Source organism: Aotus nancymaae, unplaced genomic scaffold (genome assembly GCF_030222135.1).
Source record: "Aotus nancymaae isolate 86718 unplaced genomic scaffold, 86718_ANA_hifiasm-v0.15.2.pri h1tg000007l, whole genome shotgun sequence".
Lineage (NCBI taxonomy): Eukaryota > Metazoa > Chordata > Mammalia > Primates > Aotidae > Aotus > Aotus nancymaae.
In genome coordinates, this window is record NW_026988418.1 from 23,225,208 (window position 1) to 23,242,566 (window position 17,359).

The 17,359-nt window shown below is 42.2% G+C and overlaps 1 protein-coding gene across 1 annotated transcript in view; it reads right to left on the minus strand.

Moving 5' to 3' along the window:
• Positions 1-9,369: 9,369 nt before the first annotated feature.
• CUNH1orf87 (chromosome unknown C1orf87 homolog) overlaps positions 9,370-17,359 on the minus strand; it is an 81,007-nt gene continuing 73,017 nt past the window's right edge. Inside the window, exons 10-11 of the mRNA XM_012442468.2 lie at positions 16,983-17,190; positions 9,370-9,530 (exon numbers count right to left, since the gene is read on the minus strand). Coding sequence (XP_012297891.2) covers positions 9,370-9,530; positions 16,983-17,190 — 369 coding nt within the window. The remainder of the gene's footprint in view (positions 9,531-16,982; positions 17,191-17,359) is intronic.

The following is a 17,359-nucleotide window of genomic DNA, read 5'->3' on the forward strand; positions in this document are numbered from 1 at the left end:
GCTATCAACAGACCAATTCCAGGTAAGTGTCAGTATTGGAAGGAAGTCTAGTGGTGTTTGGATAAGAGCATTGCCAAGGAAGTCTGGACATATCTTTGGAGATTCACTCAAACTATTAGCCGAGGCCTTACACATAGTGGGTTCTCAGTAAATGCTTACTGAATAAAAATGAAAGAATAAGACAGAGCCGAGCTCCTCTTCCTTCCAGAGACAGAGTGACCCACGGTAACTAGAAGCTCCAGAAAGAAGCTACACCCAGGCCATTACATGTTCGTCCAGGCAGCCCAAAGTGGGGGTCATCACAGGCCTTGGGGCTGGGAAGATCTGTGATTAAGCAATGGCTATACCCCTCTTTTGCCAAGCCTCACCCCTTCATTCATAAAGTAGAAAGAATTCCCACCTCTCAGGGCTGTCACAAGGAACCTGGCCCATGGCATGCGTTCAATATTGAGAGTTCCTTTCCCTTGCCTTAGGTTCACTGAACCTTGGCACAAGTCAGCAGGAAACAAATCCCAAGCTGCACTGAGTGGGAACAAAGTTTCTTGCACTCTGCCAACCTGGCTCTTGGAACAGGGCAAATCTGCTGCTGGAAGCCGGATAGTAAGACAGGATGCAGTAGGACTGGTGGATCTAGCAAACAATGGGCACCAGGAGCTGTGCAGAAGGAAAGGAGGTCTTAACTTCTATCTTCAGTTCCTCCTGTAACTTTAGCAAAGTCACCGAACTTTTCTGAGTCTCTGCATCTGCATCTGCATCTACAGATGGTCACCATTCTTCTTGTGTTCCACTCCACCCCGACTGTTCCTGTGTGTTGTTCTGAGGATAGAGGGCATGCTTGGAAACATTCCCTAGATAATGCTGAGGTCATCAGGGTTGACCTGGTCAGAGATTCATCCCTCTAGGAGGTAGGAGGAATCATGAGTGGGAGGTTCCAGAGCCTGAGATCCAACTTACACTCTGACTTTTGAAGGAGCACTCTGGAAACTCTCACTGTGCACTGTACTTTGTTCGAAGGATGGCAGAGAAATAGCAGGGGTTTAGTTAGAAAGGGCCTTCTGGACCACAAGTCAGCTGGAGAAGATGTTGATGTGGTTACTAGAATGACTATGGATACAAAAGAGCAGAGACAACGAATTTAGCCCAAGGGTAGTGGTACCTTAACTCTCCCCTTCTGCCATTGGATTAATGAGGCCAAGACCTGGCAAATTCTCAGATCTTTCACAACACAACTTGAAAGGGACCACTGATCTTTCCCATCGTGAATCAATTTTCATCCATCATGCGTCCATCTCAGGAAGCAACCAACCTTATAGAGTAGCCTACTTCATTGTTCATCAGTTCTGATTGTTAGTATGTCTTTTCAGATTAATTCAAAGTCAATCTCTCTGTAACTTCTTCCATTCCTACCTCCACTCCTGGCTCCTAAAGAGCAGAATACCTTTCCTACCTGCTTTTCTTTTCCTTTAATCTCTCTCCCACATGCTGAATTTAAGGGCATGTGGTGCCATGGCTGAGTAAGGAGTAGAAAGTGTTGTTGAGTAAGGTCAGCCCTGGTGGGAACAGATGATATGACTTAATTGGGATGGGCTGTTTTTTCAGAGGTTCACACATATGAAGTTAAAAGTGGAAGGCAAAGGTCAGGGTTTGAGATATGGAAAGTTTTATACAATAGGGGATCTTTGATTTAGTTCTTGCAGGATAAAAAGGAATTTAAAAGTTGAAAGTGAGAGAAAAAGGGTATTGCAAGAAGAGAAAGTTGCATGTGCAAAGGCAAAAAGCCAGGAACGTGCATAATGTCTTGGAAGCAATGAGTTGTCCATGTGGCTGAAATAAAGATGGGAAAACAGAGGCAGATGAGGCAGGAGGGAGGGGCAGTGGTGAGACAAAGGGTGCAATGAGCTGCTTGTTTCTAGCAAGATGTTAGCCAAGCTGCAATTGGTCTTATTGGGTGGGTAATGGAAGCCATGCAATTAGAATACAGTTTTGTATGCTAATATAAAAAAATTATTTTAACAATATTTATTTGATATTCCCTATAGGCTAGGCCCTATTTGAGGCCCTGACACTTTGGGAGCACAGGGCCTGGGACATAGAGCATGCTTTAAATGTACTTGCTAAATGAATGAGTGTGGTAGGTGACTTAAAAGACTTAAGGTGTAGAAACTTCACCTAGGAAAGCATTTCCTATAGTGTCTTGCATAGAGCACTAGTTCTGAGAAGTGCTAAAATGGTATATTTGAAAATAAAAATGACTTTGGTCAAATTAATTTGGACTAAACAAGAATAATTTGACTTTTGGTTTTGTTTTTATTGTGTGAGTCCTTGGGCATTGAGACTTACTGAGCGGGGAGGGATATAGGCTATAGTGTTTCCCAAACTTGATCATTGAACATCTGCCTGTCAGAGTGTGTCCAGGGAACACACTCTGAGAAACATCTACAGGCATCTGAAAGTAAATAAAGAAGCAGAATTGTTTTTGTCATTAAGAGCATGGTGGAAGGACAAAGAGTGGAGAAGGTCCTGCTGCTTCTTAAAATATCTAGCCATGAAGGAACACCTATTACTTTAGTTCACATTCCACTGGTGAGAACTAGCCAAGAAGCCATGTCTATTTACGAGAAGGACTGGAAATGAATCCCTGCTGACAGCTACTTTCCACCTTCAACTACCCATTGTGAGAGAAAGAGCACACATTTTGGTGGACAGCTAGCTATCTCTGCCAATTTTGCTAAGGAAACAAAGACTGCATGAGTGGGTTGGAGAGGGAAAGCCAGAAGATTTCAAATGGGCATTTCAAGCTGCAGCATGTAAAAGGCTCTTGATGGGAATTACGTTCCTTTTCCCCTTACTTGCTAGGGTGTAGCAGTAAGCTTCTGCCATGGTAACAATCTCAAATCCTTAGTGGCTTATTTTTTGTTTATGTTCAAAGGATTATTTTTGTTTATGTGTATATTCATGTTGATGTCCATGATGTTGACTTCTGCTGTGCTCCATGTTGTCTTTACTTTGGGTCCCAGGCTGCTATCACAGGCTATCGATGAAGAAAAAGAGAACATGAGAGAACCACACAATATCCTTTAAAGCTACTATTAGGAGTTATGTGTTACTTCTACCAAGCTTCACTGACTAAAGTGATCAGGCTCAACAGAGTGGGGTTAATTCTCTCACTGGGCAGCAAGTCATAAGTCATGGGCCAAGCGTGACTGACCTCAATGAGGCTGGAAAGTATCATCCTCTGAGTGGAGGAAACAAACTGAACAAGAGTTATTTTGCAAGCTAATAGAATAGACAAAGAGGTGGCTCAGAATTATCACCTTTTGGGGTTAGGGCATTGGAAGGTCTTATGGAAATGCTCACCAACCTCAGGCAATAGTCACTCTTCAATTGCTGGGAGTCACTCATTATGAAATAGACTTTTTATATTTCAGTCATGTGAATGTCAGAGGTGAAATTCCTCTAGCTTGGGGCTGCCCTTAGTACTTCTGGAGTCCTATGTTCAATACTCTCTGGAGAGGAGCACCCATGGTGAGGAAAGGATCCCAATCCTGGCTTATCGAGGGAGGGGGAGCATAGTATTTCCAACCTAGGGAGCTTCTGTGTGTTGTGGGAGGGTGGACAACGGATCATAAAAAAAAACAGCAGGTGGAAAAGAGATAATATGTGGCTTGCATATGCTCCTCCCTTTCCTGGAAAGCTCATCTCCCTTTACTCACCTGGCAAAATCCATTTCAACACTCCAGGCTGAGCCCAAGCCTCTTGTCCCCCAGTAAGCTCCCATTGATTCACTCAAGTGGAGATATTTATTCCTTCTGTTGGGCACTCATTACTACCAGGGTACATGTAAGAAAATGCTCATCATACAAGTGCAGTTATTTACCTTCTTGCTGTCATAGGTGGAATTGCATCCCTGCATGAAAGTTCTGCTGGAGTCCTAACTTCCAGCACCTCAGAACATGATCTTATCTGGAACTAGTCTTTTCAGAGGTGATCAAGTTAAAATGAGGTCCTTCATCCTTCTGGTGGGCCCTAATTCCATATTACTGGTGTCATACTGAAAAGGGGAAATCTGGACGTAGAGAGAGACACATACTGAAGGAAAATATAATGTGAAGGTGAAGGCAGAGATCAAGGTCATACCTCAACAAGTCAAGGAATACTGAAGACATTAAGCCAAAGAAGAGGCATGAAACAGATTCTCCCTCATGGCCCTCAGAATCAACCCCTTCCAATAGTTTGATTTGGGCTTCTAGCCTCCAGAACTGCAAAATAATATAGTTTTGTTGTTTAAGCTGCCCAGTTTGCAGTACTTGGTTATGGCAACCCTAGCAAACTGATGCACTTGCCTACACATCTGTTCCCCCAAATCCACCCCCACCAAATCCCTCCCAAATTAAGTCAGTTCTGGAGGACAGAAATAAGGTTTCCTTTCCTTCCATCTTTTTAATTATCCCTGATGCCTAGAAAGGCCAGGCACAGAGTTAGTCGTTGTTACAATTAGTGATCACATTTTGCATTCTCTTTGGCCACAAGGGAGAGAAAAAGGGGGCTAGGAGAGGAACTTGTTTTAGAAGAATAAGTTGGAGCTGTCCAGAGAGCGAAAGATGACAAGTAGCACGATCCATGTCCCTGACGGTGTCGAAGCACAGGGAGGCTGAAGGAAACCCTGCTTAGGGTGAGTTCTATGAGAATGTTGGGAAATAGCTTTGCTGATTGTAATCTTCCAGAGATTGGCCTATTGATCAGTATTTTGGAATCTGGTTGAGTCAGAACCAGGCTAGGTGTCGCCCTTGTGTAGCTGTTGAAGATAGTGTGGGAGAGTGGGGTGTGTGTTCTGAGCAAGAGCTTTGTTCAAAGCGCCAGTTTCTCTTTACCAGCTAAGTCTTGATCAGCCTTTGTCGGAGCTCAATCTGCCTGTGAATTTGCCTGGAATACATTCCCAGCAGCACCATCTGTTTGCGATTGTCCTACCATCTGACCATTTACCCTTTGTCAACTTCTTCCTCTGGGCACTCCTATTGCCAGTTGGAATCCACCCATGGAATCCACCCATTGTCCATCTTGGGTAAACTGAGTCTGGAGAGAGACAGGACAGGAGAGAAAAGAAGAGGTGGGAGACATTCCAATGTGCTAGCATTCTTGGCCAAGAGGTGTCTGGGGAGCCCCACTAAGCCTTCACACAGAACCTGGAGAGAGAGCATGTGGCCCAGCCAGAGCCATATTGTGCCCCAGGCAGTCTGATGGCTCCACAAATAATATTGATGCCTTTTGTTTGGAAACTCTTTGTGGAGGTTTCCCATTTCCCGACAAACCACGCTTAATGCTGGGCCTCCCACAAGCCACTTTGCCTTTTGCACAGTCCCGTGGCCAACTGTGCAGGCAGATGAGGGCCCCTGAATGCTAATGAGAGGAATGGCTGGCATTCCTAAGGCACACCCGACTCTGGGAACCCCGCCTTTGTTGCTAAGGAGCATTGGAACTGTAGCTGAAAGGCTCTTAGAAGAGAGGGAAGTGAAGAGAGGGAGAGAAGAAAGGAGAGTATTTGTTTTCAGAGCTTCACAGTTCTCTGGCCAGCTCCAAAGCTGTCCAATTTCTGATCCCAATTAGAATATCAAATCCCCTGTTATTGTTTCTCTTAATGATCTTGGGAAATTCCACAGAAGAGTCAGCAAGCACTTAGCAAACTCTTTGGACTGCACCAGCTCTACAGTTGTGCTTCTGATAGTGTGAACATACCACACCAGAGTCCTGAAAACCGCCTTTGTTCCAATTCCCAGAAGGCAGTGATGAAGCTGGAGCATGAGAAGAGGGCAAAAAGCTGCTGGGTTTTCAAAATGTTCCTGTGGGGGCTCCACTCAGCAGATGATTGCCAGGCGCCCACGCGGCGGTGTATCTGAACTCTGCGTTGGCCATAAAGATAGGAAGATGTTGGCCCTGGCTTGCAGTCACCTCCAGACTTGCTGGGAGCAACAGACCACACATGCTAAAGAGAATTGTGTGGGTTATTTGCTCTAACTGTGGCCACCACAGCATTGAGGAGCTTGTAGTTATGTAAGACTGGCTTCTGATTCTGGCTCAGTCACTCAGCTATAAGTCCTTAGGCAAGTACATATACTACCCCGAGCCTCTGTTTCTCCCCTGTACAATAGGCCGGGTAATGCTAACCTTGTTGGTTTACTTTGAGGAGTAAGTACAGGAGAGAGAATGAGAAACAGGAATGTAGAACACATATTCTGTGCCCTCCAGGACCACACAGTCGGTGAACCATCTGTGGGCTTGGAAGATGTCTGTACCTGGAAAAGGCATTCAACCATTTGGCCAATTGGATGGGGTAAAATGAAATGCTGCATAAGACTAAAATAAGCTAGTTTTCCCTTATGGAGCATGCCTATGTGCCAGGCATAGTGCTAGGCAATTTGCATATATTATCTCATTTAATATGAATGAGGCTTTTGGGTAAGTAGTGACTTGTGCAGGGTCACACGTCTGGGAAAGTGTCTGCCCAGCTGGTGAGATCTTGCCTTTGTCATTCTGTGCCCTTTCCATCCTTAAAGGCTGAGGTTTTTTGGGGGAGTTGGGACATATCCAATTGACACAAGCATCTCTAGAGTGCACTGAAGGTTAACCAGTCCACTATCCACAGAAACCCACTTAGGAAGGTTTTGTTGGAGGACACTGGTCAAGACTGACACTGGACTTTCCCAACGCAGTGTTTATTAGAAGTTCACAATGACACAACTCTGAGAAAAAAGGGAAAAAAGTAACAGACTTTCTATAAGTAAACCATGAAGTTCCATGAAGTGAAGCATAATGAAGTCATGAAGTGAAGCATAATGACTTCCTAGCATTTCTTAGTAATTTTCTATCCACCAACACCCCTCTCCAGTGCTCCTTCTTTATAATTCCCACTTTTTCTTGTATTTAGAGTTGAACCCAATATCTCTCCCCTACTGAAAACTCCATTGCAGTACTTCCTGTAACGATTGTGATAGTTCTGAATAAAACCTGCCTTATGACTTTAACAAGAGTCAGAATAAATTTTTCTTTGACACACACACACACACACACACATACCCCTTGGGGTAAAGTAGTGGAGAATTACAGATAGGAGATGACGCAAACGTAATTGGTACTTGACTCTAGAAGGCAGATACATCTCAAAATGTGTTCTTGCTGTAGTAGTGGCCTGACTTCCCTATGCCATTTCACATAGACCATTGTTTAGTTATTTGGAAACTTCTTGAATGTTCAGCAGCTAAGAGAAAGGACATAAAAAAGGTCTATCTCTACTGCATGCAAGGAACTGTCCAAATGGAATTGCTTTCAGTGTTTATAACAATCCTACAAACAGATGTGATTGCTTCTGTTTTATAGATGAAGGAACTGAACTCCAGGGGATTGAGCAACTTGTCAAGGCTGCCACCCACTAAGTGCAAGAGCTAGATTTTGGCTGTTTTTGAAGCCTGTTTATTCTTTTTCTACTCTCTGTGGAAATACGGGAGTGGGAACTAGGTGGTAGGGTGGCTGTGGATCTAGATCTGGCAAAAGTTACCCCACTTGTAGAAGTATTCATTTAAGACTATAGGATACAGGTTATGCATAACCTGTGGTCACATGGTTCTGGGGCACTTTTTATGCTGTATGCCTATGTAAATGCAGCCCCTGCATTTGCGTAGCTTGCTGATGCTGAGGCTACTTATCAGAAACTATACTAGATATTCGATATTAAGAATTGGACAAGATAAAATCATTGCTGTTTAGGACCTTATGATTTTGTCTAATAACCCCAACTTCAGGTTTAGGACCCTCTTTTACCCAAACTGCCTCTCCAACCCAATTATTCTCAGAAAAGAAGGGTAAAGTGGGACCTTCTCCCTATCATTTGACCAGTCCTTCCCAGGAAGCACTAACCTTCTGGCAAATATTAAGCAGCACAACCCAACCGTTTTCTTATCCTCACATCTCTGAGCCTGTTTCCTCATCTGTGAAACAACTGTGAAACCTGTCTTATTGAATTGTCAGAGATGGACCAAACAAAATACGTCAGGTTCCTCAAACACAACAGTTGCTCAATGTATATTAAGTTTTTTGACCTACTGTTCTAATTTCGCTTACTTGGCATTCTGGTAGAATGAGAAAGCCATGTCTATTTGCTTACTCTTTTGACCTAAAAGACAGCTAAAAAGTCCAAGGGTTCTAGAAAGGTTGGCTCCAACAGTTGGCTTCAAGAGTCATTTTTCTGGGCAACTTAAGGATTATAAAAACCAAAGCAGTTCAGACTAGAAGATCCTTAAAGAGCACTGATTTTAGTGGATCCATATAGTTTTGTTCTTGAGGTCTTGTCCATAAGAGTACGTGAAGCACCTCATTTTATAAAATGGATAGAAAGGGATGCCCAGAGGGTTTTCTGTTTGATTTCCCCCTTGACCTAACTTGTTCATTTTGTCTCGCACACAGTTTGGAAACTCAGCACCCTGGTCACCCAGTGTTAGTGATGGTGCTGGGAGCACATTGTCTCTGAAACTCCTGGCCAGTGTTCTTCAATGAGCTCATGCTACCTGGATGGTGTGATAAGTGTGTAACTGTGTGCTTGTGCTGGGTGGGAGGTGCAAAGTCGGGGGATGTTAAGAACAGAAGAACTATGGGAACTGGTGGAAAGTTTCACCTGGGTTTCCTGCCCAGACAGAGCAGAGGATGTTACCTATTCCCAAAACCCTTTGTCCCAAGGAGTCCTTCCTCAAAACTTCCATCTGGGACTTTGGGAAAATATCCCTGGAGACAGTGTAACATTGTTTAGTTTTGTACTGCAGAAAATACTGGACTTGTTCAGAAAATCTCACTTGAAATTGTTCTACAACTGCTTAAGATTAAGATAATGTATTGGTCAAACTTTTATTTTTCTTCTAATGTGGAAATCCATCCTAGGATAATGACCAGGAGAAAAGATGATTTACCTATCCAAAACGATGTATACAGGTCTACTAGGTTCCAGGCACTGTGGGGAAGTGGCAACACGTAATGTGTTTTTTACTATGTGGAATTGTGGGGTTTGAAACAACATCGTTTGATTAGCAATGTAGAAAAAAAAACATGTAATATTAATAATAAGCTTTATTAAAACAGAAGGAGATTCTAAGTAGCTGGGTTCTTGCCACATCAGAAGAGAAAACTAGGTTTCCTCTGGTCACTTTGAGCTGCTTATGAGCAAGCATCATAACCGGAAACCAAGCCCAAATCAAAAGCATCTACAATAGCTGCGTTGGCCTCCACTCTGACAATGCCTCCGCCACTGAACTCAGGCTGGGGAGAAACACGTGTCTGGGTAAAACGGGAGATAAGGGAAACATCTGTTCTCACAATATGGGCTTGTTATCATAGCTCCTTTAAGTACCGCAGTGCTGGCTCCAAGAGCATATTTTCTCCTGAACGGAATCTGCGCAAGGCCTGGTCGATTTTCTGAGGGCTCAGGGACAGGTTGTAAATGAGATTGTAGTTGTGAATGAGGCGTCTGGCTCGTTCCTTCTCCAGAACTCCTGTGATTGGATTGGGTAGGTGGAAGGATTTTTAAAGAGGACAGAGGGAAAACAGAGAAAACTATATATTAGCTTGAATGACTTCCAGGTAAAGACCAAATGCTAATATTTTGCAACTTTAAGTTTCTTAAAAATCAAGTGACATCTTAAAAATATTTGTAGTTGTGGGTATGCATCACAGATTTCAGGAAGAATCTGAGGGTGATTTTAGGGGAGAGAGAACAAGATGGGATCCAGTAAGAGCCGCAGATAAATTCTAAAGCAATTTAAACTTTTCTTTGTAGCTATGAAACTTGTAAAGCCAATGGCCAATTTTTGAAACACTGGGGCTGCCTAGTAAAAGTAATTGCTAATTGTCCTGATTTCTTTTTATCTTGTTAAAGTCTCCAAACACATTCCGAAATATGGAGGGATTAAACAGCTTATATTTAAAATACATTTCTCTAAACGTATTTATAGACGTTTCTTAGCATCCACAGGGATTGGGTCCATGATAGTCCTCTCCCCAACACTGATACCAACATTCATGGATGCTCAAGCCCCCGGCATAAAATAGAGTAGTGTTTGCATCTAACCTATACACATTCTCCTGTGTACTTTAAACCATCTCTGGATTACATGTAATACCTAATACAATGCAAATGATATGTAAATAGTTGTTATATTGTGTTTTAAAATTTGTATTATTTTTGTTGTCACATTATTGTATTTTATTTCTATTTTTTCAAATATTTTTGATATATGGTTGGTTGAATCTGTAGATACAGAATGCAAAGATGTAGAGGATTGACTGTCCTGTGACTCCCTCCAGGTTGCTGTGCAATCACAAGTAAATCATCTAACTTCTCTTTTTTTTTTTGAGACAGAGTCTCACTCCATCACCAGGCACCAGGCTGGAGTGCAGTGGTGGGACCTCGGCTCACTGCAACCTCCACCTCCCGGGCTCAAGCAATTCTCCTGCCTCAGTCTCACGAGTAGCTGGGACTACAGGTGCATGCCACCACGCCCAGCTAATTTTTTTGTATTTTTAGTAGAGACAGGTTTTCACTATGTTGGCCAGGATGATCTCAATCTCTTGACCTCGTGATCCACCCACCTCAGCCTCCCAAAGTGCTGGGATTACAGGCATGAGCCATGGCACCCGGCCAGCATCTAACTTCTCATAGCTCAGATTTTGAATCTGCATAATAGAGGTGGTAACGTGTATGATTGCAGGATATGCTCTGGTACCAACACATTATATACACCAATACCAACGTCAGTATGCTTTCCACGTTAAGTTTGGGTGAGTTGATTTTGATGGTTGTTGGGAGGAGTTGCAATGTGGATCATGGCATCACTGAAGATCAATAAGTCATATACAAGCCCCTAATTGTGAGTTTCTGTGTGTCAGATACTGTGTTTGGGAATATAGGGGATTTAGAGAATTGTTAAGCTACCTCTGGAAGTTCTCTGACCCATGGGAGAGAGAAGTTATGCAGAATAACTGGGGTACAATAATAATGATAATAACCAATATTTAAATATAAAATTTACTATGTCCCAGGAACTGCTCCAAGCATTTCACCAATGTTAGCTAATTGAATCCTTACAATAACCCATTTCATAGAGGGAGAAACTAAAGCCGAGAGACTGCAAGTCTCTTGATTGCCTCAGGTTAACCACTACAGTACATTATGAAATGACAGGGAAGAGATTGCTTCAAGTAGGGGTTATTTTTTTATTTTTATTTTTATTTTTATTTATTTATTTTTTTTTTGAGACAAGGTATTACTCTGTTGCCCAGCCTGGAGTACAGAGGCACAATCATGGCTCACTGTAGCCTCGATCTCCTGGGCTCAAGTGCCCCTCCCACCTAAGCCTCATGAGTAGCTGGGATCGCAGGTATGTGCCACCACTCTCAGCTAACTTTTTTTATTTTTTGTAGAGATGAAGTCTCACTATGTTGCCCAGACTGGTCTTGAACTCTTGAGCTCAAGCAATCCTCCCACCTAGGCCTCAAAGTGCTGAGATGATAGGCATGTGCCACTGTGCCTGACCTCCTTTACTCTCCTTTATGTGTGCATAACTGTAAGAGTGATGGTGAAATTCTCCCTTAGAGAATCCAGAGGCAGTGACTTGTCACTTTGCAGAAAGCCACTACTAGTCCATTAGAGTTGGGCAGTGGTAGGTACCTATCATCTCAGTTTAAGATACAAAATATTACTCGTTTTAAATGTGCAAGTACTATTGAGCATGGTGCCACCCTCTCAACTATTGTCTAATGGTTATTCTTAACAGTAGGTCACAACAGGTGGGGTCCTAATCTATTCTGTTCTAGTCCAGTATGTTCATTTTCTGTTCTGTTCTGGTTTGTCCATTGCCTATTTATTTTCTACCTCTCTCATCAAAACAGTGGTCCTTTCATTTATGTAAACCTCATTCTTTGAGTTGGCCAATCATCTTCGAAGTTCTCTGGTTAGGATGGCTGTTCTCAGTCCTGTTTAGGTTTGCTTCCTATGGCCATTTCCTCATACCCTGCCTCTGGAAATACAAGGTGTGGATTTTGAATAAGTTTATGACTGTAAGACCTTGGGGAAGTTACTTTAACTTTTCAGCCTCAGTTTCCTCAGCTTTACAATAGAGATAATTAGCCAGGAACAGTGATGTGTGCCCATATCTCTAGCTACTCAGTACACTGAGATGGGAGAATCTCTTGAGCCTAGGAGTTCAAGGCTATAGTGTGTTGTAATCACACCTGTGAATAGCCACTGCACTCTAGCCTGGGTAACACAGTAAGACCCTGCCTAACAAGCAAGAAAGTAGCCAGATGTGGTGGCTCGACTGTAATCCCAGCACTTCGGGAGATCAAGGATGAGAAGATTGCTTGAGGCCAGGAGTTCAAGACCAGCCTGTATAACAAAGCGAGACCCCCATATCTATCAAAAAAGAAAAAAAAAAGGAAAGGAAAAAGAAAAAGAAAAATTAGCTGGATGTGGTGGCGTGCATCAACTAATGTGGGAGGATCATTTGAGCCTGGGAGGTTGAAGCTGCAGTGAGCCATGATCATGCCACTGCATTCCAGTCCAGGCAACAAAGTGAGGCTCCTGTCTCAAATAAACAAGTAAATAAATGTCAAAAGAAGAAAAAAAGAGGTAAAGAAAGAGGAAAGAGAAAATAGGGGTAATTAAATTGTGTGAAAATCAATAAAATATTAAGTTCATACAGTATCCAGTACTAGTAAGCACTCAATAATGTGATAATTATAATAATTATATCATCAATATTATTTTAAAAATATATAAACATTATATATAATTGATTATTATTAACATTTATATCATTTAGTTTATATTTTAATTAAAAATTAAAAGTTATGTTAAAAATTCATCTAGGAATCACAGTGGTATTTTCTATCTTCTAAGCTCTAGCCTTGATAGAAGATGCCTAGAGTCAAGCAAAAAGTCCAAAAGAATGAAATTTGTATCCATCTAATTTACTCTGTCATTAGAGGATGCCCAGAACAGCTGCATAAAGTAGCCCTTACAATCCATCTTAGTGTTGGAAAGTCTGTCTTTTCCAACCAGAACCAAAATGAAAGAAATAATAAGAACGCTTTTTTTCTTTTTCTTTTTTTGAGATGGAGTCTTACTCTGTCACCCAAGCTGGAATACAGTGGTGCAATCTCGGCTCACTGCAACTTCCATCTCCCAGGTCTCCCAGGTTCAAGTGATGCTCTTGCCTCAGCCTCCCAGGTAGCTGGTACTACAGGCGCCCACCACCATGCCTGGCTCATTTTTGTATTTTCAGTAGAGATGGGGTTTCACCATGTTGGCCAGGCTGGTCTTGAACTCCTGACCTCAGGCTATCCACCCGCCTCAGCCTCCCAAAGTGCTGGGATTACAGGCATAAACCACCACACCCGACCATAAGAACCTTTTTAAAACCCACTTCACTGTACAGTTTACAAAGAACTTTCAATCTCTTATCTCATTTGATCCTTTCTTAAATCTGGGAATTATGTTTCATTATTATCAGTATTATTTTATAGATGAGGAAACAGGCTCAGAGAATGTAAGTGACTGGCTTTTATGGATCAACAATTGGTGACGTCCGGATTTGGATCTAAATCTTCTGATTAAAAAAACAAGCAAAATCTTGTGCTCTTTCTAGTATGTCATAGGACTTGGGTGTAGTGGGGATTCACAGACAGCTGGGCTTGAGTTATGGCTCACCATCCTACTGGCTATTGTTTTACTACTTTGAGCTTGGCTTTCTCCTCTGTAAATAAGGATAGTAATCCTTCAGCATGTTGTTGATGTGAGGATTTAGTGATGTAGTGTATGTAAAGTCCAGACTCATGCAGAGGGATTTCTTTAAGGCTCTCGTTGCATTCTTCCTCCTTGAACTCTGAAACATTTTCTATCTAGCCTTTAGTTCACTGGGAAAATTCCAAATGCAACATTCACCCAGACATTTATCTCAACCACTCTTTTTTTCTTTAAAAAACATGACCAGTTATTCATAGTCATTCCTTATCCCTTCTCCTCAAGGCTATTTGGTTGACAACCCCCATTAGAGAATAAGCACAGTAGATTCCCAGAAACACTGATGTGATGATGGATGGCCTGTCCTCATCCTGGATGAAGAACATGCTGGCCTACATATTTCTTTGCACATAATAAAGAACAGTGATTCATCCATGGGTAAAGCAGGTATCATCTGCTCAGCATCTAGAATGGGACTATGGTGGTCTGCTAAGTACTGTGGGTTAATAAACCAACAAAGTGACCTCAGTTAATCCTCTTTCCTCATTAAAGAGTTGTAGATTTTCTCAGATCTGGCTGACACATCCCTTGGCTGAAGAGGGACTAATGAATTTCATGGAAACAGAGAAAACAGACATAAATAGTGAAGAGGCCATGAGAAAGGCATTTCAAATCTGTTGGAATCTGCCTCCAAAGTCAACAAACTCCGTTTTTCCTCAGAACGGTTCAGAAGTATGAGAAAGCTCCCAGTCTTCGGAGAGTCTGTTAGCAACGAAGTTTATGATCCATCATCCATTGTCACAACTAAGCATTTGTTTCTTTAGAAGTGTCTTTTTTTAAAAAAAAATTGTTTTGTTATTGCTTATAACCTCATCACCACTCTCATAGCACTGGTATGAATACCTAGACTCAGGGTTATTTCAACAACTTTTTCATCTACTTCTCTCCAGTACCTTCCCTAAATCATCCATCTTAGTTTACATTATGCCCTCCTCTGCATGTATCTCTGGATATTGGGTAGAGAATGAAGACTCATCCTATCCCTCAGGGTTCATAATAGGTTCTCAACTTTACTATACATCCAATGTGCACCTCCAGTCCTGTTTTCCTACTCTCTTCTCCATCATACACATTCTCACCTTTTAACTTTTGCAGAAGACGACTTCAAACTCAGAATGACCTTTCTGACTATCCAAAGTTTACGTCATCTGAAGTCTCAGCTCAAGTTCTTTCTCTCCTGTGGAGCCCTCTCTGGGTCCCCGCCTCGCACTGCATGGTGAGGCTCCTTTTAGACCTTCACTTTCCTTTTGACTCTTGAACTCTCATTTGTGCCTTCGTTTGTCTAACTCTTGGACTCAAGTGATCTTCCCACCTCAACCTCCCAAAGTGCTGGGATTGCAGGCATGAGCCACCATGCCTAGCCATGTGCTTTCATTTGCAATACTTAATGTTGTATTTTAATTTTGTTTGTTTGTTTACTGGCATTGAACTACTGCTAGTCTCTGTGTCTTACCTAAAGCTAAGCTCCTAGAGGCCAGAGACCATGTCTCACCCTTTCTGGTTTTCCTCTTGGTTCAGCCTCTAACACGGTGTTGGGCTCATAACAGATTTTTAATAAATAACTTTATAATTCAACCAGATGAGTCTTTCAGTCAAAATTTTCAGGTTTTATTTCTCTTTGGTATAATTATTACGAGTCCTTGGATTTGGTATGGCAATTATATTTCCTGTGGTCTAGAATTAAGTTGCCTTGGAAATTCAAAGCAAAACAAAAACACACAAAGAGAATGAAAAGACAGACATTGCTATTGCCATATGATTACTTCTAGATGGTACTAATGTGTACACCAACTCTTCATGAACCACGCTACGTAAGTAAATATGACAGTTTGGGACCGTGTGCTTTTCTATCTGCTCCCTCTCTTCCCAGGTTTCTGACCTGGTTCTAGACTTCACTCTCTCTCTCCTTTCCACTTTCCCTTATTTCACTTTCTCTTTCATTGTGCACATAGTCATCAAGGATCCTTCTGAGGTACAACTTTATCCACCACTCCTCTGCTTAGAAACTCTCTGTGCTCTCATTATCTTTGAATTGACTCCAAATTCCTTAGTCTGGCATTGAAAATCTTTCAATATCTGGCCCCATTCTTTATTTCAATCTTGATCATTTAATATTCTTTTTAATAGCCCCTATATTGAGCACCTTGCACTGAGCTTCACACACAGCATTTGCACCTTTGCCAGAAAAGGCTACTTCATTCCTTTGTGACCAAACTGCATTTTAAGTTTAATGATCGATTTAACATTAACAGAGCCTTCCCTGATAACGCCGCCAGAAAGAAATTCACCTTTCTCTGAATGCCCACATAGCATCCTCTAAAACATTTATCACCATCTATCTTGAATTTGGTTGTTTATGCACATTGGCTCATGTATTTGTTTCCTAAAATAAAAACACTGTGCAAGGTGCCAGGGATAAAAAGGAATATAGTGTACTGGTGAGATAGCAGTAAGTCCCTAAATAAAAATATACAATATGTTGCAAATGATGATGAATGTTAAGAATCCTAAGAGGCCATAGGAAAGTTGGCCTAGATCTGTCTGGGAGTCTCAGAGGAATCGTGTTTGAATTCAAACATAAAAGATGTTAAGGCATTGATTAGCCAGAGGACAAGATGGGGAGTTGGCAGGGGGTGGGGTAGGTAGAGGGGAAACAAACAGCTCAGATGAAAGGCTGGGAGTTAGAAATGGCACAGGCATGTGCGAGACAAGGGCTGCTTGAGGCATGGTAAGTTATTCATTATGACTGGGCAGGACATGCTGAGAGACTATCAGTAGTAGGAGAAGAGATTGGCCAGGTGGATAGGGACCAGACAGCCTTGGTAAGGAGTTTGGAGTTCATTCTCTTAGCAGTGTGGTGTCTCTGAAGCATTTTAATCAGGGGAATTATAAAATTGGATTGCGGGTTTACTTTTTGGCAGTGGGGTGCAGAAGGCACTGGGAACACAAAGAAATTATAGTCAACCTGATATGGGGTTCAGGTCTGATTCATCTTCATATTTCCCGATGTGCTCAGCACAGTGTAGGGCACATGGTTTATATACTAATTGTATCATTTGTTCAAGAGGTGAAAGAAAATGAGGTGCCTGCTTTTAGACTAGAACACAATTAGAAAGCTATGCCAGCTTTAAAATTCATACTTCACCTGTGTTACTCAGGTCACACAGGTAGAGGGCGTTTTCCAGCTTCCTGAACCTGTCTATCCACGTTTCACATTCTTCAACCTTGTTCTTCACGGCTGGGTTCACCAAGGGCTGGGAGACTGGCCTGATCTTTAAAGAGTTCAGAGGATCTTTGGGGGCTGAAGTTTCAGCAGGAGCACTTTCTGGCTGCAGCTCCTCTTCTGGAGTTTTCTACCAAAACAACACAAGCATTGGCAACACATTCACCACCCAGAGCTTCTCCAGTCTTTTGGCCGAAGATGAGGCCACACAACTAGCAAGATTTATTGCAAGGTTTGACTTTGGAAAGCTAAGAGGATGAGCTTCAAATCTTCAGTGCCATAAGATCATATCTGCCAAA